General features: G+C 41.1%; 1 protein-coding gene across 1 annotated transcript in view; it reads right to left on the bottom strand.

Moving 5' to 3' along the window:
- LOC126267007 (venom carboxylesterase-6-like) overlaps nt 1–22,997 on the bottom strand; it is a 102,525-nt gene that overhangs the window by 27,155 nt on the left and 52,373 nt on the right. The window contains exons 5-6 of the mRNA XM_049971771.1: nt 8,383–8,588; nt 3,095–3,260 (exon numbers count right to left, since the gene is read on the bottom strand). Of these exons, the coding sequence (XP_049827728.1) occupies nt 3,095–3,260; nt 8,383–8,588 (372 nt within the window). The remainder of the gene's footprint in view (nt 1–3,094; nt 3,261–8,382; nt 8,589–22,997) is intronic.

Here is a 22,997-nt window from a genome sequence, read left to right as displayed (position 1 = left end):
AAAACCTGGTTCCTAAATCTCTGTCTAACCAGTACATAATGTATCTGAAACCTTCCAGTGTCTCCAGGCCTCTTCCATGTATACAAACTTCTTTCTTGATTCTTAAACCCAACTGTTAGCTATTATTAAGTTATTCTCTGTGCAAAATTCTACTGGGCAGCTTCCTCTTTCATTCCGTACTCCCAATCCTACATTCATCTACTACTTTTCTTTCTCTTCCTTTTCCTACTACCGAATTACAGTCCCCCATGACTATTAAATTTTCGTCTCCCTTGACTATCTAAATAATTTCTTTTATCTCATCATACATTTCTTCAATCTCTTCGTCATCTGCGGAGCTAGTTGGCATATAAACCTGTACTGCTGTGGTAGACCTGGGCTTCATTTCTATCTTGGCTACAATGATGCTTTCACTATGCTGTTTGTAGTAGCTTACACAAGCTCCTACTTTTTCATAAGCTACTCCTGAGTTTGCACAGCTTGTGGTCTTGCGGTAGCATTCTTGCTTCCCGAACACGGAATCCCGTCCCCTATGTTCCTCGGAGTATAGGATTTCATCATCATCATTCACCTGACCACAAGCCTTGTTCCTCCTGCCACCGAACTTCACTAATTCCCATTGTATCTAACTTTCACCTATCCATTTCCCTTTTTATATTCTCTAACCTACCTGCACGATTAAGGGATCTGACATTCTACACTCCAATCCACAGAATGCCAGTTTTCTTTCTCCTGATAACGACATCCTCCAGAGCAGTCCCCGCCGTTTGGAGTAGCCGTACGGTTTGAGGCGCCATGACACGGATTGAGCGAGGACGCCATCATCATTTGGCCATAGAGTAGAGCTGCACGCCCTCGGAAAAAAACGGCTGAAGTCGCCCCTTGCTTTCACTCGTTCCCAGTAACAGCATAGCAAGGCCTGTTTGGTTAATGTTACAAGGCCAGATCAGTCAATTATCCAGACAGTTGCCCCTGCAACTACTGAAAAGGCTGCTGCCCCTCTTCAGGAACAACACGTTTGTCTGGCCTCTCAGCAGATACCCCTCCATTGTGGTTGCACCTGTGGTACAGTTGTCTGTATCACTGAGGCACGCAAGCCTCCTCACCAACGGGAAGGTCCATGGTTCACGGGAGGAGGGTTGTAGATATACATATAGTCGATTACATACAAATTGTGCTAAATATCTGAAAAAATAAGAATAGCACCAAAAGTAACAACAAATAATGGAAGGACATGAATCACAGCTGAAGTGGTATATCACTGCCGTCGAGTGCTTCTGCTTCCACCTTCCAAGTCTCCCTCATACATCAAATTTACCAGGAGTGGGCTTTATTTAAAATTGTGTCTTATTTGATACACCTACGTTATTAGTACTACTATGGACTTCAGCAAAATGTAGAGAGATATCCTAGCAGCTACCATTGAAAAGAAAGTTTCACAATGATTATATTTTCATTCTATGGAACGCATTACACGAGTGACCAACTATAGCTACTCTGCCTTTAGTACGCAATCAGATTGTTCCCAGAGAGAAACTATACGCCATTTCTTACGTGAACGGTGCATATAACATCATCCGACTGCAACAACGCCGTACTTTTATATCCATTTACGTATTTGATCAAAATTTATTACACTAGCTAAGTACCCCCTATTTCGCTCGGATATACTGTATCGTCCACACCTACTTTTTACCTTCTTTAATCGAATTTTTTACGTTATTCACATATTGCTTCACCTTCTGAACTTTCCACGTAAGTCAAGGGCATAATCATGGTCTTTTCTGAATGTACTTCTAACCAAAAAGCGGTTCTGTTAGCTGAAATGCAAGGATTTTGTTAATCATGCCTTTTGCATTCTTGTGATGATGTTTCCATAGAAACTTCATTCCCAAACACGTGTTTTTTATATCTAACCGAGAAGTGAAGTGCCAATTTTCATCTGTTTAGCCTTACAAAATGTTTATGTAATGAAACATTTCTAGAAAATGTTCATCCTCAATTTCATCCCCTTAAGGTCTGAATTTCCAAAAACAGTGATATGTGTATTCTTTTAATTCTAACAGAGAAGCCAAGTACAAATTTTCATAGAGTTAACTTTGAAAATGCTTTTATGATGCAACAACTTCAAAAACGTTTCATCCCCTATTTCACTCCCTTACAGGGCTGAGTCGTCAAAAACAATGAAACATTTTTTTAATTTGTAAGCGAGAAATCAAATACCAATTTTCACAGACGTAGCTTTAAAATGCTTTAGTAGTTCTTTAATAAAGATTTATTTTAAACAAAACATGCACTGACTGTTTTATCTCCATGGGGGTTAAATCTCCAAAAAGGCTGAAACACGTATTTTTTTATTTCTGACTAAAAAACCAAATACCAATTTTCATAACTTTAGCTTCAATATTTCCTTAATAACGAACTATTTTCAAGAAGCCTTTATCCCCTATTTCACCCCGTTTGGGGTTGAATTTCGTAAAATCCCTTCTTAAACGACGCAGACAGTGGAAGATCAACACCTTCTGCAAATTTCAAGTTTCTGTCGTTAATGGTTTGGGCTGAGCGATGATAAGTCAGAGAGTCAGTCGGGACATTTTCTTTCTAATATATTCTATTATGTTACATAAACATATTCACTGTTATGCCACATTTTTGTAGCGTTGCACCACACTGAGACAGTTCTGATTCAAGTCACTGTAGAGGGAAGAAGTAGATAACAAACAAGAAACTCTGAAAATTTTGCACATGATGTTTTCTCAGTTCTGCATTCCATTTACCGAATCAGTACAGTATTTTTGGCATAACACTTTGCGCAGCTGAAAGTTTAGTCTGTTGGGTCTCTAAGGACGAAAGAACAGAAAATAGTGTATATTCACTGCAGACGGGCCAGAATTGGCATTCAGTTTAGCCTGCAGTTTATTTACTTCAAGTTAGGTCTTGCACGACAGATTTCTGAAGGTATACTGGGAACAATTAAGAATATTTACCTGTTCTGCAAGTACTGTATTAGTTTATTGCGTCATTGTGCTGAAAGCAGAACCTTAAGTTTGCATCTTAACTACAATCCCAGGGACAGAAGAAGCATAGAACTTACTGGACGCCTGGGCCAGACCGTCTCGGCTGTTGGTGCCTATGATCCAGCAGCGTTGCTCTTTTATGACCACCGAGAACTCGATCATCTTCTCCGTCGTGTTGAAGCGCAGCGTGCGGTTACGTGGCATGAAAGGCTCCAGTGTAGGCGCGAACGGTGTCCCTCTGTCCTGCACAAATACCACATGTACCAAAAACATCGATTGTTGACCGTCGCATTTGTTTCGTAGAAGCAAATTCCGGTGTGTGTGTGTGTGACAGAGAAGGCAGACAGCGAAGGAGATAAATCAAACTATGGATAGTGCGGGAATAGGGAGATAGAGAGGTAACAGAAAGAGAGATTAGACAGGCAGAGAGGTAAAGACAGAAAATACACAGACATAGAGAAGAAGAGTTTCGTAAAATATCGAAATTATGCTGAGTTTTTTCTGTTAGTCCCCTGCTCACCTTGCGACGATGCACAATGACTTGTTAGTTTCATACTTTAAATAAAACTAAATAATTTTCTCCTTGTATGTATCATTTCAGAATTGATTCTGTTAGTTGGAACAAAAATTTCCTTCATTTTAAGATAACGTAACATACAAACCACAAAATAAAAATCATTTTTCTTTTCCTCTTACGATGTTATTCTGATGCATGTTCTAACAATACTCAAGGTGAATTAAGAGGGGACAAATTTTCGAAACTTCGTAGTAATCCAAGTCTTCCAGTCTGAAAATGGGTCATTACGTGGCACACATGTAACTTCCCAATAGATAGATTTGTTGTACTATATAATAATTCTTGCTGCAAGACAATGTCGGAAACAAAAACTGAAGTCTTAACTGTAGAACACGGTAAAAGATGTTTGCTCACATGGTAATAAATCATATCAACTTGACGTTATTGAAAGTGTAAGCAGGGATAGAATAATTCGTAAAATAATATTTTTCGCGTCAGGTTACCAACAGTCCATTATTATATTTACAGATTAGCAGGAATTAGTAAGTTAGTTAGTTACATGTTCCATGGATCATTTTCCACGATAGATCGTAATGATGTGGAACGAGTCATTTTACATCTTATAATTATATGTTTCCTTGAGACATTTAAGTATCTTCTTTATCTACGATAATGATCGGAGCAGAAGAAATGAATTAAGATTAGTGCCAGGACCGTGAATCGAACTTGGGTTTTCTTGCTTCCTAGGCAGAAATGCCAACGATTACACTACCACAGCGCTATGGTCAAGATTTCTGCACGAACTACCCAAGTTGTGTGCCCTTGCCATTCGATTCATATCTTCAGCTTATTTTTTCCTTACATCGTCACTATTGCCAGGGCTCACCGCCATTGGAATATCACATCAGCTTTGGACATAATGGGAAAGTTCTGTACCATAGGTGATCTTGTAGATCTTAAAATTATGTCCAACGCTAGGGTGCTATTCCAATGACGGAGAGCCCTGGCAGCAGTGACGATGCAAAGCCAAAATAAGCAGAGGATATTAATTGAATTTGGGTTGGGGAGGACACTCAGCTTGGGTAGTTCGTGCAGTAATGTTCACCATAGTGCTGTGGTGGTGTAATGGTTACCAATTCTGACTAGCAAACAAGAAGAGCTGGCTCCGAGTCGCGACCCTGGCACAAATTTGAATTTATTTCTTCTGCTTCGATCATTATCGTAGAGTCGTTTTACATTCATATCGTAAATTAATTTGTACATACGGTTACATTCTGAATATTTCTGAGTATTTTTTTATTTTATTTTTTTTTACATTTTATTACAAAAAGAAAAATAGGATATACCCAATATGAGTTAGTAACTCCCACCCATCACCTTTTACACATTACAGTAAAAGAAATTTTTCTACGGAACAGAAGGAGATAACAAGGAAAAACTTTCTCAGTTTGTTTTCACATTTTACTTTGCTGTGTGTCAGACTAAGTGACTAATGGATCAAAAATTTTTATTGCAGCATTGTGCAGCCCTTTTTTGTGGTATAGACAACCTTAATGTGGTGCAATTAATGTCATTTTTCATTATGGTATAGTAATTACGTACATCAGTGTTCCTTTTGAACTATAGTGGATTATTTACGACAAACTTCATGAGGGAATAAATATACTGTGAAGCAGTAATCAGAATCCTCAATTCCTTAAACAAATGTCTACAATACAATCGTGCATGAGCACCGCACATTATAAGAGCGTTGGACCTTAAGTAGTGGCAACTATTTATTTACAGCTCGTGCAATGTAGATACGTATTTCAAAGTTTTAATGCCCTTCAAAGTAATCACCAGCATTGTATATACCCGTTGCCATCGATGTGGAAGTCGTAGGATGTTCTTAGCAGTGCCAGTTGTGTTAACAGTTCGTATGGCGCGGTCTATTGCCCGACGAATTTATAGCAGTTCTGAAGTGAATGCAGTGTAGTGATTCCTTCAGTTTAGAAATCGAGCTCACGAGGGCTTAAGTCAGGGGAGTGCAGTAGTTGGTATAGCACCTAGCAGCCCCATCAGTCAAACAAATCAGTAACAGCTTGCACTGTACGTGCTTGAGCATTGTCCTGCAAAATGATAGTCAGGTCCTGCAGAAAGTATCATCTCTTCTTGACTCTAAGCTGGTGGTAGGTTTGTTCCAAAATGTGTTCCGCCAGCGCGTTTGACAACTATTGAATAATCGTTGGCGCATGTGTACATGCTGCAATCCGTCTCCCCAACGTATCTCAGAGGTACTCGATGGGACCTTCCACCATATGAGGGTACATCCAACATCGTCCAACATTATGGTTTTGATTATCCGGGAGTCGAGGTGTAGAAAGGCATAATGTTGCATAGGTACACTGACATCCAAATCTTTCAACACGGTACACTGACTAATGTACGTTATTGTGACAGTGTACTGCTTCATCATGTGTATCTTCTCCGGCGTGCATTCGGCTCTGACCTCATTTCCTACATCTACATCCAAACCGATACTCTGAGAATCGCACTTAAGTGCCCGTCACAGGGTTCATCGAGCTGCCATCCGATTTGAGATTTTCACTCTGCAGTGGAGTGTGCGCAAATATGATACATCCTGGTAGATTAATACTGTGTGCCAGATCCAGACACGAATTCGGGAGGACGTTTGCCTTTCTCGGGCAAGTGCTCTGCTTACCGAGCTTCCAAACATCACAGAAGCTCTTCTTCTTAGATAACTCAGTCGGTAGAGCACTTGCCCGCGAAAGGCAAAGGCACTGAGTTCGAGTGTCTCCGGCACACAGATTTAATTTGCCAGGAAATTCTACCTTCCAATAATTCCGTATTACTCCGCCCTCTAACAGTGTGCGGAAAGAACAAGCACCTATTCCTTTCCGTGCGAGCTCTAGTTTCCCTTATTTTATTATGATGATCTTTTCTCGCTTTGTAGGTCTAGCAAACAAAATATTTTCGCGTTCTGAGAAGAAAGTTGGTGATTGAAATTTCGTCAGGAGATCCCGCCACAACGAGAAACGCCTTTGTTTTAATTATGTCCACCCCAAATCCTACATTACGTCCGTGGCACTCTCTCCAACATTTCTCAATAATACAAAACGTGCGGTCCTTCTCTGAACTTTCTCGATGCACTCCATGAATGCTAACTGGTAAGTATCCCAAACTGCTCAGGAATACTCCAAAACCAGACGGACGTGCGTAGTGTAGGCAGTCCCTTTAGTATATCTGTCGCTTTTTTGGATAACAGTCGACCGCAGCTGCGCGGCGGAAGATATCCGGTGGATTCGCCTAGCATTTCCCCCGACTTAAATCACATCGAGCACATGTGGGATGTGTTCGGAAGACGTACAGCAGGACGTCCACATGCACCAACGACCATCTAGCAATTGACAACAGCGTTGGTGGAGGAGTGGAACGCAACACCACAAGAACTCCTTACCAATTTTGATGTCAGCACGAGGACATACATTGCCATCCGCGTGATCACACACTTTATTAACAACCACGTAACATGTTTTGTGATGTCCAAAGTACCAAAATAAATCGCAGTGACCAGTGCAACTCTCGCCGTAGAATTTAATTATCATTTACATTCGTTGCATTCCGCGTTTCTTTCATTTACCTTCTGTCCTATACTGTAGCAGTTGTTTCAATGTGTGGTCCAAGTTTCATCGAGTTATATCGCTTCACAGTTAGGAATTCTGTGTAAGATGTAACCATCTTGATGTTGAAGCTCTTTTGTCTGTGTTTGCTTTAACAATAACATAGGTTTTTGAGTAGGGTCCGCCTTTAGCAAAACACGTTGTTGTTTTTTTGTTCCAGACATATTTCACTGCAGTTGCAGCATCATCAGTGCATTTTCTTATTGTTGTGGCTGTTAAACATAAGCAATGTTCTTTACTGTTTAAGTACATACAAATGTTAGTTTCTAAATCGTACTTACAGGTTTTTGAGGAGCAAATAAAATTGTGTATTCATGCCTTGTTATCAAATGGTGTGGTTTTCCTGCTGTATTACGTTTCTATACTGTCTGTTTTTCTTTATAGTTTGTCACCTGCAACTATATACAGCTTAATGTAGGCAAATCATTTACGCAAAAATTACGGTTTCTAAACTGTTGAGGCTATGCCGGAGATTAATAATTTATGTGAAATTTTGTATGTGTGTGTGTGGTTGTGTGTGTGTGTGTGTGTGTGTGTGTGTGTGTGTGTGTGTGTGTGTGTGTGTGTGCGGCCCTCAAAGAATCAAAGAATTAGCAGATAATACCATCCTATAGAACTCCGCCTCCCTCACCCCCCACCACACACACACGTGCACACACAGACATACAAAATATATATATATATATATATATATATATATATATATATATATATATATATATATAATTTTAATAATAATGTTAAATCGTCAAACCTATTATCTCCTTCCCTCCCTCTCTCTCTTTCTCTCTTTCTCTGTCTCTCTCTGTCTCTACCACCTCCCCCCCCCCTTCTTTACACAGACACACACAGACACACACACACACACACACAGACACACACACACACACACAAAGAAACATTCTCAGAGAAATTCAAGCCAACCGCCAATGACATCTCCAACTGTTCCACTGTCTGCCATAACAATAAAAAAGCACTGATGATGCTGCAACTGCAGTGAAACATGTCTGGGACAGAAAAACAAAATCGTGTTCTGCTGAAGGCTGACCCCATTCAAAACCTGTGTAAGATACTTTCTTCCATACGTTTTCCACAGCAGTGTAACGTTCTTCGCAGTTGTTGGTTAATATGAAATGTTGGCGAGCAGAGAGGAAGGGGCGGTACTCACGGTGACGTTGGCGGCGTGCCGGACGAGCGCCTTGGCCGACTTGGTGGAGAGGCAGGCGCGCAGCCCCGGCGCGTCCTGCAGCTGCTCCGGCGGGCAGCCCACCAGCTCGCCCAGCCGGAAGGCCCTCCTGCGCGCCTCCGCGGTCGACACGTGCGCCCACGGGCTCAGCGCCGTACCGGACAGCGACACCACCCCCGAGAACCGGTCTGCGGCACCACACCACACAACACTGACCACTCCCGCACTAGATGTACACTACTGGCCATTAAAATTGCTACACCACGAAGATGACGTGCTACAGACACGAAATTTAACCGACAGGAAGTAGATGCTGTGATATGCAAATGATTACCCTTTCAGAGTATTCACTCACGGTTTGCACCGGCGCCAACACCTGCAACGTGCTGATATGAGGAAAGTTTGTCATACACAAACAGCAGTTGACTGGCGTTGCCTGGTGAAACGTTGTTGTGATGCCTCGTGTAAGGAGGAGAAATGAATACCATCACGTCTCCGACTTTGGTAAAGGTCGGATTATAGCTTATTTGCGATTGCTGTTTATCGTATCGCGACATTGCTGCTCGCATTGAGATCCAATGACTGTTAGCAGAATATGGAATTGGTGGGTTCAGGAGGGTAATACGTAACGCCGTGCTGGACCCAACGGCCTCGTATCACTAAAAGTCGAAATGATAGGCATCTTATCCGCATGGCTGTAACGGATCGTGCAGCCATGTCTTGATCCCTGAGTCAACAGATGGGGACGTTTGCAAGACAACAACCATTTGCACGAACAGTTCGACGACGTTTGCAGCAGCATGGACTATCAGCTCGGAGACCATGGCTGCATCACAGACAGGAGCGCCTGCGATGGTGTACTCAACAGCGACCCTCGGTGCACGAATGGCGAAACGTCATTTTTTCGGATGAATCCAGGCTCTGTTTACGGCATCATGATGGTCGCATTCGTATTTTGCGACATCGCAATGAACGCACATTGGAAGCGTGAATTGGTCATCGCCATACTGGCATATCACCTGACGTGATGTAATAGGTTGCCTCTTGTTCGCATTGACGGCACTTTAAACAGTGGACGTTACATTTCAGATATGTTACGACCCGCGGCTCTAGCCTTCATTCGATCCCTCCGAAACCCTACATTTCAGCAGGATAATGCACGACCGCATGTTGCAGGTCCTGCACGAGCCTTTCTGGATACAGAAAATGTACCAATGCTGCCCTGGCCACCACATTCTCCAGATGTCTCACAAACTGAAAACGTCTGATCAATGGTGGCCGAGCAACTGGCTCGTCACAATACGCCAGTCACTACTCTTCAATTGTGGTATCATGTTGAAGCTGCATGGACAGCTGTACCTGTACACGCTATCCAAGCTCTGTTTGACTCAATGACCAAGCGTATCAAGGCCGTTATTACGGCCAGAGGTGGTTGTTCTGGGTACTGATTTCTCAGGATCTATGCACCCAAATTGCGTGAAAATGGAATCACATGTCATTTCTAGTATAATATATTTGTCCAATGAATACCCGCGTATCATCTGCATTTCTTTTTGGTGTAGCAATTTTAATGGCCAGTAATGTAGTTAAACATCATCGCACTTCCAAGAGGACGTACAAGACTTAGTATCAAGTACATTTTCTCCTTGCTCTTATGGCACAGAAACCTTGTATCATGCATTGGTTTTCTGCGTGTTCCAGTAATTCGGAAACACAACAAATGCTGTAATTTTGGATTTTCTTGCTGTATGACGATTTTGCATTATTCTGAGGCATTCAAACCTTGTCCTTTTTCCGGCGCGTGAATGATACATTCGAGATCTGGCGACACGGACGACAGCAACATATGAAATCGCTGCTTCAGAACATCAAATTCATCTACATCTGCATTACTGCTCTGTAATTCACACTTCAGTACCCGGCAGAGGGTTCTTCGAACCACCTTCAGACAATTTCTCTACCTTTCCACTCTCTAACAGAGCGTGGAAAAAATGAACACTTAAATCAATGTATACGAGCTCTGATTTATTTTATTTTATTACGGGTATCATTTATTCCTATGCAGGTTGGCGAAAGTAAAACATTTTCATATTCAGAGGAGAAAGTTGGTGATTGAAATTTCGTGGAAAGATCTCGCCTCAACAAAGTGTTTTTCCAATGGTAGCCGTATCAACTACCTTATCATATCTGTGATATTGTCTCCCTATTTCACAATGATACAAAACGTGCTACCCTTATTCGAACTGTTCAATGTCCTTCGATTCTCTCTAGTAAGGTTCCCATGTAGCACAGCAATACTCTAACAGAAAACAATCATTGTGTAGGCAGTCTCTATAGTAGACCTGTTGCATCTTTTAACTATTCTACAGATAAAAAGTAGTCTTTACCTTTCCTTCCCCACGACGTTATCAATGTGATCGTTGCAACTTAAATTGTTCGTACTATTAATACCAAGGCATTTAGTCGAACAGAGAGCCTGTCAATTTGTGTGATTTATCGTATAATCGAAATTTAACTGACTTGTTTTTTATTTATGCTGATTACCTCATAAATTTCGTTATAGAGAGACAATTGCCACTTTTAGCAGCGTTCAGATATCGTGTCTAAGTCATTTCGCAATTGGTTTTGATGTTCCGAAGATTTGTCTACAGGATAAATGTCAGCATCATCTACAAATAATCTAAGAAGATTGCTCAGATTATCTCCAAAATCGCTTATGTAGATAATGGACAGCAGAGGGCCTATAGCAGATCCTTGGGGAAAGCCTCCGTCGATTACTACGTGCTGTGATCTTCCTAAGAGGAAATAACGGATCCAGTCGCATAACGGAAGATATACTCCGTAGGCACGCAATTTGAAGTCTTTTTCTCAGGGACGGGCTCGGAAGTCTTTGATAAATCTAAAAATACAGAATCAATCTGAGTCCCCTGTCGATAGTACTCGTTACTTAATGAGAAGAAAGAGCTAGTCATGTTTCAACAGAACACTATTTCTGAATCTATGCTGAGTGTCAATAGGTCGTTATCTTCGAGGTAATTCGTAACATTCATGCACACCATATTTTCTGAAATCCGTACTCAAAATAGACGTCAGTGATATGAGTCTGTAATTTAGAGGATTACTCCTGTTTGCTTTCTTGGATACTCGTGTGACATGTGCAACGCTCCAATCTTTTGGTACGGATCTTCCGTCGAGCGAAAGGTTGTATATGAATGCTAAGTATGACGCTATTGTATCAGCATACTATAAATCAATCTTATTGGTATGGTGTCCGAACCAGAAGACTTGTCTTTATTAAGTGTTTTATAAGGTACCTAACTGCACAGAAGATATTTACTTCTAAGTTACTCATTTTGTCAGTTGTTCTCGACACGAACCCACGTGGGGATAGAAAAAAATTCCGTTCTTGGGTATGCTAGTCAAACGGAGATCCGATGACTTACTAAGACGCAGGATTTGCCGTAAACGAAGTATTAGACCTACAGACTAATATTTTCATGTTTTCAGCTGTCATCCACCTTCACTACGAGAAAGTATCCTCAGCACACTAGTCCACATCTATCGTGAAGTCTCTGTCGAAGAAAGCTTAAAAGACAGCAGGCAGTTTTCCTGAAACACAGTTAGAATCACTGTCAGGCCAAGCGTGCATAAAACTAAAAGGGCTGTCAAAAGAAGGAGATAAACCTGTTGCGATGTAGTTTATCCCTGACGTCGGTAACACATTTGCAAAAATCGGCAAACTACTCTGCAATGTTACAACATACGATATCACCAGATGAAACGGGGGCCACACGTAGAAACTGAATTATCTAGAATTAATTGGAATTATTATAATTATTGTAAAATAATAATACATTATAATATAGTATATTAATATAATAATTATTTGGAACAAATTGTAACGAAAAGCTGTCGTCAGAAAGCAGAGGAAGTTCTGTACATTCGTGTATTTAATTAGCGTCAGCCCGGCCCCGCGCAAACAGGCTGCACATACAAGAGAAGGGCAGTGTTAAATGAGCGCGTGACCGCTATCCCGACGCGCTCAGCATGATGACGTACGCTGCCTCTCGGAATATGCCTAAAGATGGTAATTTTCAAGCAACTGATCCCTATGCACTTCAACCGGAATTTTTCAGGGCGTCCCTGGTAGGGGATAATACTGGGTAGACGGGTACAAAAGGCAGGACCTGCCGCCAAATTGAAGGACAGTACAGTAGGCGTCTCTGACGCTACCCCTCTTTCGCTCATGGCCAGTCTGCGGACAGTTAGAGGTATCAGCAAATGCTATCACGAGGACGCGGGTTTGCAGGCAGTTGACTTCAAGTGCTGCGAAGTGAGAGTTCTTTAGGGATCTCTGAGAAAAAGGACGTCAGTCAGTACTGCCGGGAACAGACTTCCACAGTTATGAAATTATTATGACTTTCATTTACCCTTGGTTTTCTTGAGAATTACACCGATTTCTGTATCCCTGACAACACTTTTCAGCTTATGGGCGAGTCACAGTTGGAGTTCTGCAGGCTGTCCGCACTATCGTCCATCGTAAATAGCGTCGATTGAGGAAAGACCACAATCATTCCTCTCGTGACAGACATGACGTTAAGTGTGTCTTTCACCCGCCACCCAAACTCTAAGTCTTGTTGGAGCCTGTTACGGATGGCCTTGGGCTGTGAAAACCAGTGAGGGTAAAAACGGACGATAGAGGAAATATGGGTGGAACAAAAGCTCATGCAGATAAGTAACAACTAAACAAGCTGTGGTGGAGTACGCCCTCTGCAATGGTCGCAGCATTAATTGTGACGACAACAAATTTTTCAAAAAGATTTCAGGCTTGCAAAGCCAGAAATATTCTTGAACAGTTGATTCGCCGGGAAAATTTCAAATTTAACACGACACCCAGTTGTTGAAACAGATCAACACGATGTGGGATTGTGTTTTAAAGGAATTTGTAGGAATCCGGCTATACGGTGAGCTGATAAAGATATCGGTTTCTAACTAACTAACGCTTGAGCGTGTTCAATCCAAAGCAACACCCTGTGGGACAATCCATTCATTCCACGCCAACTGACGAGCACACCATGTTGATCTGCCTACTCAGCATCAGAAGCGTCCCGACCTCCGGACAGATTAAAGCACTTCATAGGAAAAGTGACAAGACAGACTTAAACAATTATCGCACAATTTTCTTACTGATGGCTTTATCCGAAACATTCCAAAAAGTAATATACTCAAGAATAGCCGCACACTTAAGTAGGAACAGTTTACTTAACATACACCAGTGTGGATTCCAGAAGGGATGTTCGACTAAGGATGCTATCTATGCATACATTCATTAAACATTAAAAGTCTTAAATAATAATATACCGCCAGTTGGTATATTTTATGACCTTTCCAATACGTCTGACTGTGTAGATGATGTTATTCTCTTAGAGAAACGCAAGTTTTATGAAACTTCTGGCTTCACGCACAACTGATATGAAACCTACTTGACAAACAGAATGGAAAAAGTTGTGCAGAATAATTCAGTGTCGTAAATGTAGAACATTATAGTGACTAGGGTAACAGGAGAGTTGGGAAATGACATTACAAAGAATTATAAAATGATTATCATAAAATGGACTCTCCCTAGATTTTGAAAAAACGCACTATATTCAGTTCTGTACAGAAAATAGTCATATTAACAGTTGACGCAGAACATTACCAGAATCAGTAACAAAGGTACAGTGTTCTAAATGTTTCGTTGGACATGTTGATGAAAACTTGAACTGGAAGAAACATATTTCTCAGCATCTCAAACATTTAAGTTCAGCTACTTTTGCTCTTATATAATTGATAGTCTTACAAACAAACATATCAAATTCCTGACATATTTTGCTGGTTTCTACTCACTAATGCTTTACGGAATAATTTTTTGAGGTAGCAGATCTTTTAGAAAGAAAATATTGATTGCACAAAAGCGTTCCATAAGAATAATTAGTGGTGTTCAACCATCGATGTCATGTAGGTAGCTCTTCAAGGAGCTAGGCGTGTTAACGGCGCCGTCACAATACACATATTTGCTAATTAAATTCCCATAAGTAACCCATCGCAATTTGAGAAGAACAGTGTTTTCGATGTCTACAACACTAGAGGGAAAAATGACACTTATTACCCAGTTACAACTCTCAGTGGCTCCTGGGTGATTCCTATTTCATTGACTAATTTCTGCATAAGAACTGGCAGGCAGTAAAAAAGAAACATCTGTAGTTGGATGATTAGGACTCAAAATAATAACGTTTTCATTAATGTTAACACTAATCATGTAAACACATCCCGTAAATTCACTTATTACAAACAATTTTGATAAAAGGATCGGTCACATTATCTATGGAACATGTATCTAACTAAGTAGCTAAACTGCTAACAAAGGCATTGTTAACCATTTGAAATGTAAGGTTGCAAGATAAACTTTTACTTATCATCTAGAAAAATCATAAATAGGTAGCTAATTTCTTCGAGGAGTCTCATTAGACACTGAAATCACCGCGTCACAGTACCACAACTTGCCGCTAGAGGAGTCAAAACAAAATGGCGGAGTTTACTGAATTTGAAGAGGAGCAACTCTGCAACAGTCCATACCGAGTTGATGAAGTGTGCACCACTTCACCACCGTTACGTGGAGGCGGTGATGGTCGAAGACGCTATATCATAATCGAGGCGATAGTGGCAAAGGAGAAAGTGGTGATGAGTCATAGAGCATATTCCAACATTTTTCACGACATTTTGAACAGGACCAAGGTTATTACCCGTCAGGCGGGTCTATTCACGCCTCTTCAGTATTTCCGCCGAATAATTCAGCAGTGCAAATACTGCGGGTCAATCCAAATGTCTTATGTAGCTGCCTGATCGTCTTGGGTGTGTGTGTGTGTGTGTCAATATGTCCACTAGACGAAGAGACAAAGTAAGTAATGAAAATGTGTGTATTCACCATCGCTGATAAAGGCAAAGACTTCCACCAAAATCTTGCTAGGTGATGCCGAGTGTTATTTTGGAGATCCATGGTGTGATGCCAGCAAATTCTACCCAAAAGGAGCAATCAACTGAAACTTCCTGAAGAGGTGATAATTAAAACTTCGTGGCTACCGCTTTCAGGCGGTACACTACTTATGCAATTATAGATTTCTTTACTTCATAGTCAAGGTTAAGGAGTTTAGGTCATCTGTTACATGTAACCATTAATCCTTAGAAGTTCACTTTACAGGTGACAGCACAATATGCGTAGTCCATGAGTCATACGTAAGAATGATAACAACAACGAACATACACTGATGAGCCAAAGAAACTGGCACACCTGCCTAACATCGTGTAGGGCCCAGTGAGCACGCAGAAGTGCCGCAGCACGACTTGACAAGGACTCGACTAATATCTGAAATAGTGCTGTAAGTAACAGCACCATGAATCCTGCAAGGCTGTCCATAAATCCGTAACAGTACGAATGGGTGAGATTGCTCCTGAACAGCACGTTGCAAGGCATCCGAGATATGCTCAATAGTGTTCATGTCTAGGGAGTTTGGTGGGCAACAGAAGTTTTTACAATCAGAAGAGTGTTCCGGGAGACACTCCGTAGCGGTTGTGGACGGGTTGGGTGTCGCATTGTCTTGCCAGAATTGCCCAAGCCCGTCGGAATGCACAATTGGCATGAATGGACGCAAGTGACCAGACAAGATGCTTACGTACGTGTCACCTGTCAGAGTCGTATCCACACGATTCAGGGATCCCATTTCACTCCAACTGCACACTCCCCACACCATTTCAAGCCTCCACCAGGTTTAACAGTCCCCGGCTGACATGCAGGGTCCCTGGATTCATCATGTTGTCTCCATACCCGTACACGTACATCCGCTCGATACAATTTGAAACGAGACTCGTCCGACCAGGAAATATGTTTCAAGTCATCAGTAGTCCAATGTCGGTGTTGACGGACCCAGGTGAAGCGTTAAGCTTTGTGTAGTGCAGTCATCAAGGGTATAGGAGTGGGTCTTTTGGTCCGAAAGCCCATATCGGTGTTGTTTCGTTGAAAAGTTCGCACGCTGACACTTGTTGATGAAGTAATTTGCGGAGGGCTGTACTTCTGTCACATAGAACGATTCTCTTCGGTCGTCATTGCTCCCGTTCTTGCAAGATCTTTTTCCGGTCTGACCGATTTCGGAGATCTGATGTTTTACCGGACTGCTGATATTCACGGTACACACGTGAAATGGTCGTACGTGAAAATCTCCACTTCATCGCTACTTCAAATTTCCTGTGCTCCATTCCTCGTGCGCCAAGTATAACACCACGTTCACACTCACTTAAATCTTGATAACGTGCCATTATAGGAGCAAAAACCGATCTAACAACTGCGCCAGACACATGTTGTCTTACGCGGGCGCTGCCGACAGCAGTGCCGTATACTGCCTGTTTACATATATCTGTATTTGAATACGTATGCGTATACCAGATACTCTGACGATTCAGAGTAATTATTACATTAAGATCACAGACCAAAGAAAAATTGTTTTTGAAAAACTTTTTTTACTTTGATAGCTGATCTTTATAGATTTTTATGAGCTGAATCCAAATATATCCTTAGTGTTTTCGTGTCATCCGTAGTTTCCGAGCAATGTGCGTTTTACTGTATAGCATAAAAATCCTATGCTATTCGGTAAACGAGGAAATTAATGAAACGCTTTGTTACAACATAAGCATGGTTTATAATTACAGTAAGATACATAAAACAATGATATGTGTTAATACAGGTTTCACTTGTCAGCTGGAATTGGTTTTTTCTTTCTCTTTTTTCTTTCTCTTTTTTCTTTGAAGCTTCTTGTGTAGCTTTTTCTACGATAAGTGACTTGCTGAACGTCTCGGTGAAGTGACCAACAGTAGTCCCCCACCATGTTGGTATTCCAGAGGCCTTGATAGCGTTTTTCCATCATTTTAATGTCCTGGTGAAAACGCTCTCCTTGCTCCTCACTAACATCTCCCATATTGTCCGGGAAGTAATCAAGGTGACTGCTCAAAAAGTTAACTTTAAGGCTCATTAAACATCCTGAAGTTTAAAAATTCATTTACATTTTAGTTATAATGGTAACATATTCTATGTCTTTTTCATGTCCAAAGAACTTTGTTACGACTTGCTTGAATGATGCGCATGCTTCTTTTTCATTTAAGATCGTTGTGGATTCAAAGTTAACATCAAACATCAATTTTCTAATGTCAGGTCCGACAAAGACGCCTTCTTTTAATGTGTCATCTGACAGGTGTGGAAACTTTTGGCAGAGATACTTAAAAAATGGTCCAACTTTAGGCAAAGCCTTTGCAAACTATTTCATTAGGCCTCTCTTTATATGTAGAGGTGATAGGAGTAGGTTTTTAGGATCTACAAGGTTTTTGCGTAGAATGTTCTTCTCAACAGGTTTTGAAGACTCCCTCACAGGCCATTTCTTTCTGCACCAGTGTTGACCACTAGCCCTGCTGTCCCATTCACACAAGAAACATGGAAATTTGGTAAAGCCACCTTGCTGACCAAGGAGTATGCATGTTACTTTTAGATCGCCACAATCATCCAACCATCAGCAGAATTTGAAAGTTATTTGAAAGTTGTATACGCCCGGAGAAACTCAGGTCTCACATATAAAAGCTGTTAAATTCTTTAAAAAAATCGCTTAATTTAATAAATTTAAATGTAAAATGTGAAGAAATGGTGGGTGATACATTTTTGGAAGTATTATATTTGGATTTCCCACCCTAAAAAACCTAATAGTAAGGTATTTTCAGCAAAAAAGTTTTTCCATCGTTGGCCTGGGTATCCATTTTTATGTAGCCAAGGCCTTCGCCTGTGACTGCTGCTACCCGCACTACGGGTGTGGGCTGCTGGTTCTCTGCAGCGCAGGAGTCACTGCCTTCTCAGACCGTTCGGCAACGGTGCGCTAGGAGCGGCATATTAATCATAACAGGCTGGTTGTCCCCAAAACACGTCTTTTTCGACGTGGAACACTAGTCGGACACACAGACACATTCGACGCTAGCTGCACCACGAAAGGTGCAATCCCCGAGACCCGTGCTACGTGCATCCCGAAGTAAAGTCAGAACACTACTTTGCCTCCGCGAATCACGTACCATCCAAACATCGAAGCGATATTACTCCACTGGGTATGTATTTTGGATGGCAACTGGTTGCTCTCCCCAGTTCATTCCGTTGAGCCACTGCAAGCAATTCCGAAGCACAGAGACCACCGAGATGTACAGCACGGAGTTCTGTCGGCAGCCTGATTTGGAGGACATGCACTGCAGCCACTATAAGCAGCCAGCTGTACCCCGGGGAAATTCGCCTCCTCCTACTTGGCCTTCCTTAGACTCAATCCTCGAAGACTGGTATTCTTATATGGAACTTAGACTATCTACTGTGCTCAGCAAGTGCTGTCACTATGCTATCGGACGTTACTCGTTATGAACTGCCGGTTAAAACTGAAGAAACTGCAAAAAGGCAGGAATTGAAGGAGAGGATCTGGATAAACTGAAAGATCCAGAGGTTGTAGAGTGTTTCAGTGGGAGCGATAGGGAACAATTGACAAGAACAGCGGAAAGGAATATAGAAGCAGAATGGGTACCTTTGAGAGATGAAATAGTGAAGGCAGCAGAGGATCAAATAGGTAAAAAGATGAGTGCTAGAAAATATCCTTTGGTAAAACAAGAGGTATTGAATTTAATCGATGAAAGGAGAAACCATAAAAATGCAACACATGAAGCAGGTGAAAGGGAATACAAATGATCGAAAAATGAGACTGTCAGGAAGGACAAATTGGATAAGAAGGAATAGCTAGAGTACAAATGCAAGGATGTGGAAGCACATATCACTAGGGGTAAGTTAGATACCGCCTACAGGAAAATTAAAGAGACCTTTGGAGAAAAGAAAACCACTTGTATAAATCAGGTTACCCTCCATTCAGAGGCAGTTGCACCCAGCGACTGTTATATTGAGTTGTAAATATTAGATTTCAGCTATCAGTCGTCCGTTTGAAATCTAGGTCTGCCAATAAAATTTCAAAAGGACGACTGATCGCTGAAATCTATTATTTACAAAACTTGTATAAATATCCACATGAGTTCCAAAAGAAATCCGTTGGAATTCGATTACTCGATAAATAGTACAATTCTCAAGGCTGTCAATTCAACTAAGTACCTGGGTGTTAAAATTACGAACAACTTCAGTTGGAAGGACCACATAGATAATATTGTCGGGAAGGCGAGCCAGAGGTTGCGTTTCATTGGCAGGACACTCAGAAGATGCAACAAGTCCACTAAAGAGACAGCTTACACTACACTCGTTCGTCCTCTGTTAGAATATTGCTGCACGGTGTGGGATCCTTACCAGGTGGGATTGACGGAGGACATCGAAAGGGTGCAAAAAGGGCAGCTCGTTTTGTATTATCACGGTATAGGGGAGAGAGTGTGGCAGATTTGATACACGAGTTGGGATGGAAGTCATTACAGCATAGACGTTTTTCGTCGCGGCAAGACCTTTTTACGAAATTTCAGTCACCAGCTTTCTCTTCCGAATGCGAAAATATTTTGTTGAGCCCAGCCTACATAGGTAGGAATGATCATCAAAATAAAATAAGAGAAATCAGAGCTCGAACAGAAAGGTCTAGGTGTTCGTTTTTCCCGCTCGCTGTTCGGGAGTGGAATAGTAGAGAGATAGTATGATTGTGGTTCGATGAACCCTCTGCCAAGCACTTAAATGTGAATTGCAGAGTAGTCATGTAGATAGATGTAGAATATCATGAGCTCAGATGGCAAACCAGTCCTAAGCAAAGAAGGGAAGACAGAAAGGTGGAAGAAGTGTATATAGGGCCTATAAAAAGGAGACGCACTTGAGGGAAATATTACGGAATTGGAAGAGCACGTAGAGGAAGATAAGGGAAGAATTTGACAAAGCACTCAAAGACCTATCTCTAAATAAGGTCTTGGGAGTATACAACATTCCCTTAGAAGTACCGACAGCATTGGGAGAGCCAGCCATGACATAACTCTTCCACCTGGTGAGGAAGACGTACGAGACAGACAAATTTCAAACAAGAATGTAATAATCCCGGTTCCAAAGTAAGCAGATGCTTACAGTCGTGAAAATTACCGAACTATCAGTTTAATGAGTCACGGTTGCATAATACATACACGAATCCTTTACAAAAGAATGGAAAAACTTGTAGACTGGAATCTTCTGATTTTTTCTTGTAGTTTGTGTAATTAGTGTAGATTTTGTTTATTGCTAGCTCGTAATTGTTGAGAGAATCTCGTTTGTAGTTGTAGTCTTTTATTGTTGTACAGTAAAACAGTTGTGGCATACTTGTAGATTTGCACCAAGGATTTCGCAGGTTCGCTTGCAATTAACTAGATATTATTTTCAGTGCTATGTTAATGTGTTCTCTCATTTTTGCTCTTCAAATGGTGTTTTTCTGTGTTGTCGTGTGAAATATTGTGACAATAATGGGGTGTGTAAAACGTCATACTAGGCTCCAAAGTAAACTGAGAAATGACATTGAAGACGAAAGCAGTCTGCTAGCGCCACCATGTAATGAATTAACTAATGCTCAAAGTAGTAATTTGGTAATAGTGCATAGGGAAATGGAGCGGGATGCAAATAATGGCGTAGGCAGTGAAACAATTAGTGAACAGGGAAGCATTATCGATCGATCGGTCGGCAACAGCTCACGTCAGGAATCCGAAATGACAGGACACAATCTAGGAAATACTGTAGATTCGGGTTTTGCGTCCTCATCGTTTTCTCAAATAAGTCAAGACACATTTTTTGCTTGTCAAAATGTGAATGTTGCCGGTGCAAAAGCACTGCCGAAAAGCATAGAGGAACAGATTCCAGACACTAATACATTATTATTGCAATTAATGCAACAAATGAAACAAAATCAGAGACAAACACAGCAACAGTTAGACACAATGGAACAAAATCAGAGACAAACACAGCAAAATCTTCAAAAGTTAGACACAAGACTTGAACAAAATCAGAAACAAATGGGACAAAATCTTCGAAAATTAGACACAATGGAACAAAAGCTTCAAAAGTTAGACTCACTGGAACAAACGCTTGAACAAACACGTGAATATTTAACTACTGAGTTGCATAAAATCGAATCGAAATGTCAAAAAGTCTGTAATGACGTAAAAACACAAATTTGTGAGCATTTTCAACCTATTTTTTCGCGGCATGAAAATGCATTACACAATCACGAAGCAGCCATAAAAGAACTGCAAACTATTGTTCATGAAAATCATGAGACCTTGCAAGCTAAAATTCACTCAGTTGCATCTACCGATTCGGTTACGCAACTTGCAAAAACTCAGGAAAACTTAAAGGACACAGTAGATACGATTTCAACACAAATGGACACTCTGAAACTTGGTTCAGAAAAACACACTGAGGAAATAATTTCACTATCGGATAAAGTAGCCGAACTTTCAGATCAGTTCACTAACTTATCTACAAAGGTAGATGATGATCTGAATGACACAGAAGAGTGCGAACAAATTAGGAAATTCAAACAAAATCAGAATCAAATTAATACACAACACCAAAGAGAAATCCGGGAAGTGCAAGATCAGCTCACACAGGTAATACAAGAATTACGTATTTCAGAGGACACTCGCACTCCAATACGGGAAGAGGGACATAAAAATACGGAACTGCCACAAAATAATAACACAGGGCACTTTGGAGATTATGAAAGAAATTGACAAGGTACACCGAATTTTGAGATGGAACCGCCGAAACGACGTAACAATGACCGACATGCGACCCGCGGACACGATGATTTTGACTGTAAGCTGTTCATTACTACACGTAAATTCAAAACATTTAAGAATTCTGTCAACGACAATCATCCACAAGCGTGGCTCCATCAATTCTCTCATTGTTTTCCTCCCAACTGGTCACTAGAGCACAGATTAGAATTTATGTGTGGCTACTTAGAGAATGAACCAGCTGTAAGAATGCGATCGGTTATTCACGATTGCCACAGTGAAGGAGAATTTTACCATGCCTTCCTCTTAGCATATTGGTCTCAAGCTACACAAGACCAAGTAAAACATGGCATCATAATGAAGAAACATTTCGAACAATCTGAATTTTCAAGTCTTGTGAAATATTTTGAAGACATGCTACATAAGAATCTATATCTTTCAAACCCATACAGCCCCACAGAACTCATCCACATTTGCTTAATGAAATTGCCTGAACATTTACGACATATTATTTTGGCAGGACGTTGCAAAGACGACATTGAAGCTTTTCAGCGATTCTTACAAGAACTGGAAATTGACACTGACAATCACGGAACGCAAAAACAGAAGCACAATAATTACAGGTCATATCCGTCGCAATTCCGCGATGAAAGAAATAACAACTGGACACGACAAGGCTATTCTCACAAATCGTGACCAAAACAGACACCACCTGTATGACAACCACTGGCAGAATAATAGTTACAGAGAAAGATCGTATTTCCGTAGTAATGAACATGACAGAGACAATCATAGAAACAGACAATATGGCAACCAGAACTATT

This window comes from Schistocerca gregaria, chromosome 4 (genome assembly GCF_023897955.1).
Source record: "Schistocerca gregaria isolate iqSchGreg1 chromosome 4, iqSchGreg1.2, whole genome shotgun sequence".
NCBI lineage: Eukaryota > Metazoa > Arthropoda > Insecta > Orthoptera > Acrididae > Schistocerca > Schistocerca gregaria.
Note: the sequence above shows the minus strand (reverse complement) of the source record. Positions and strands in the feature narration are given on the sequence as shown.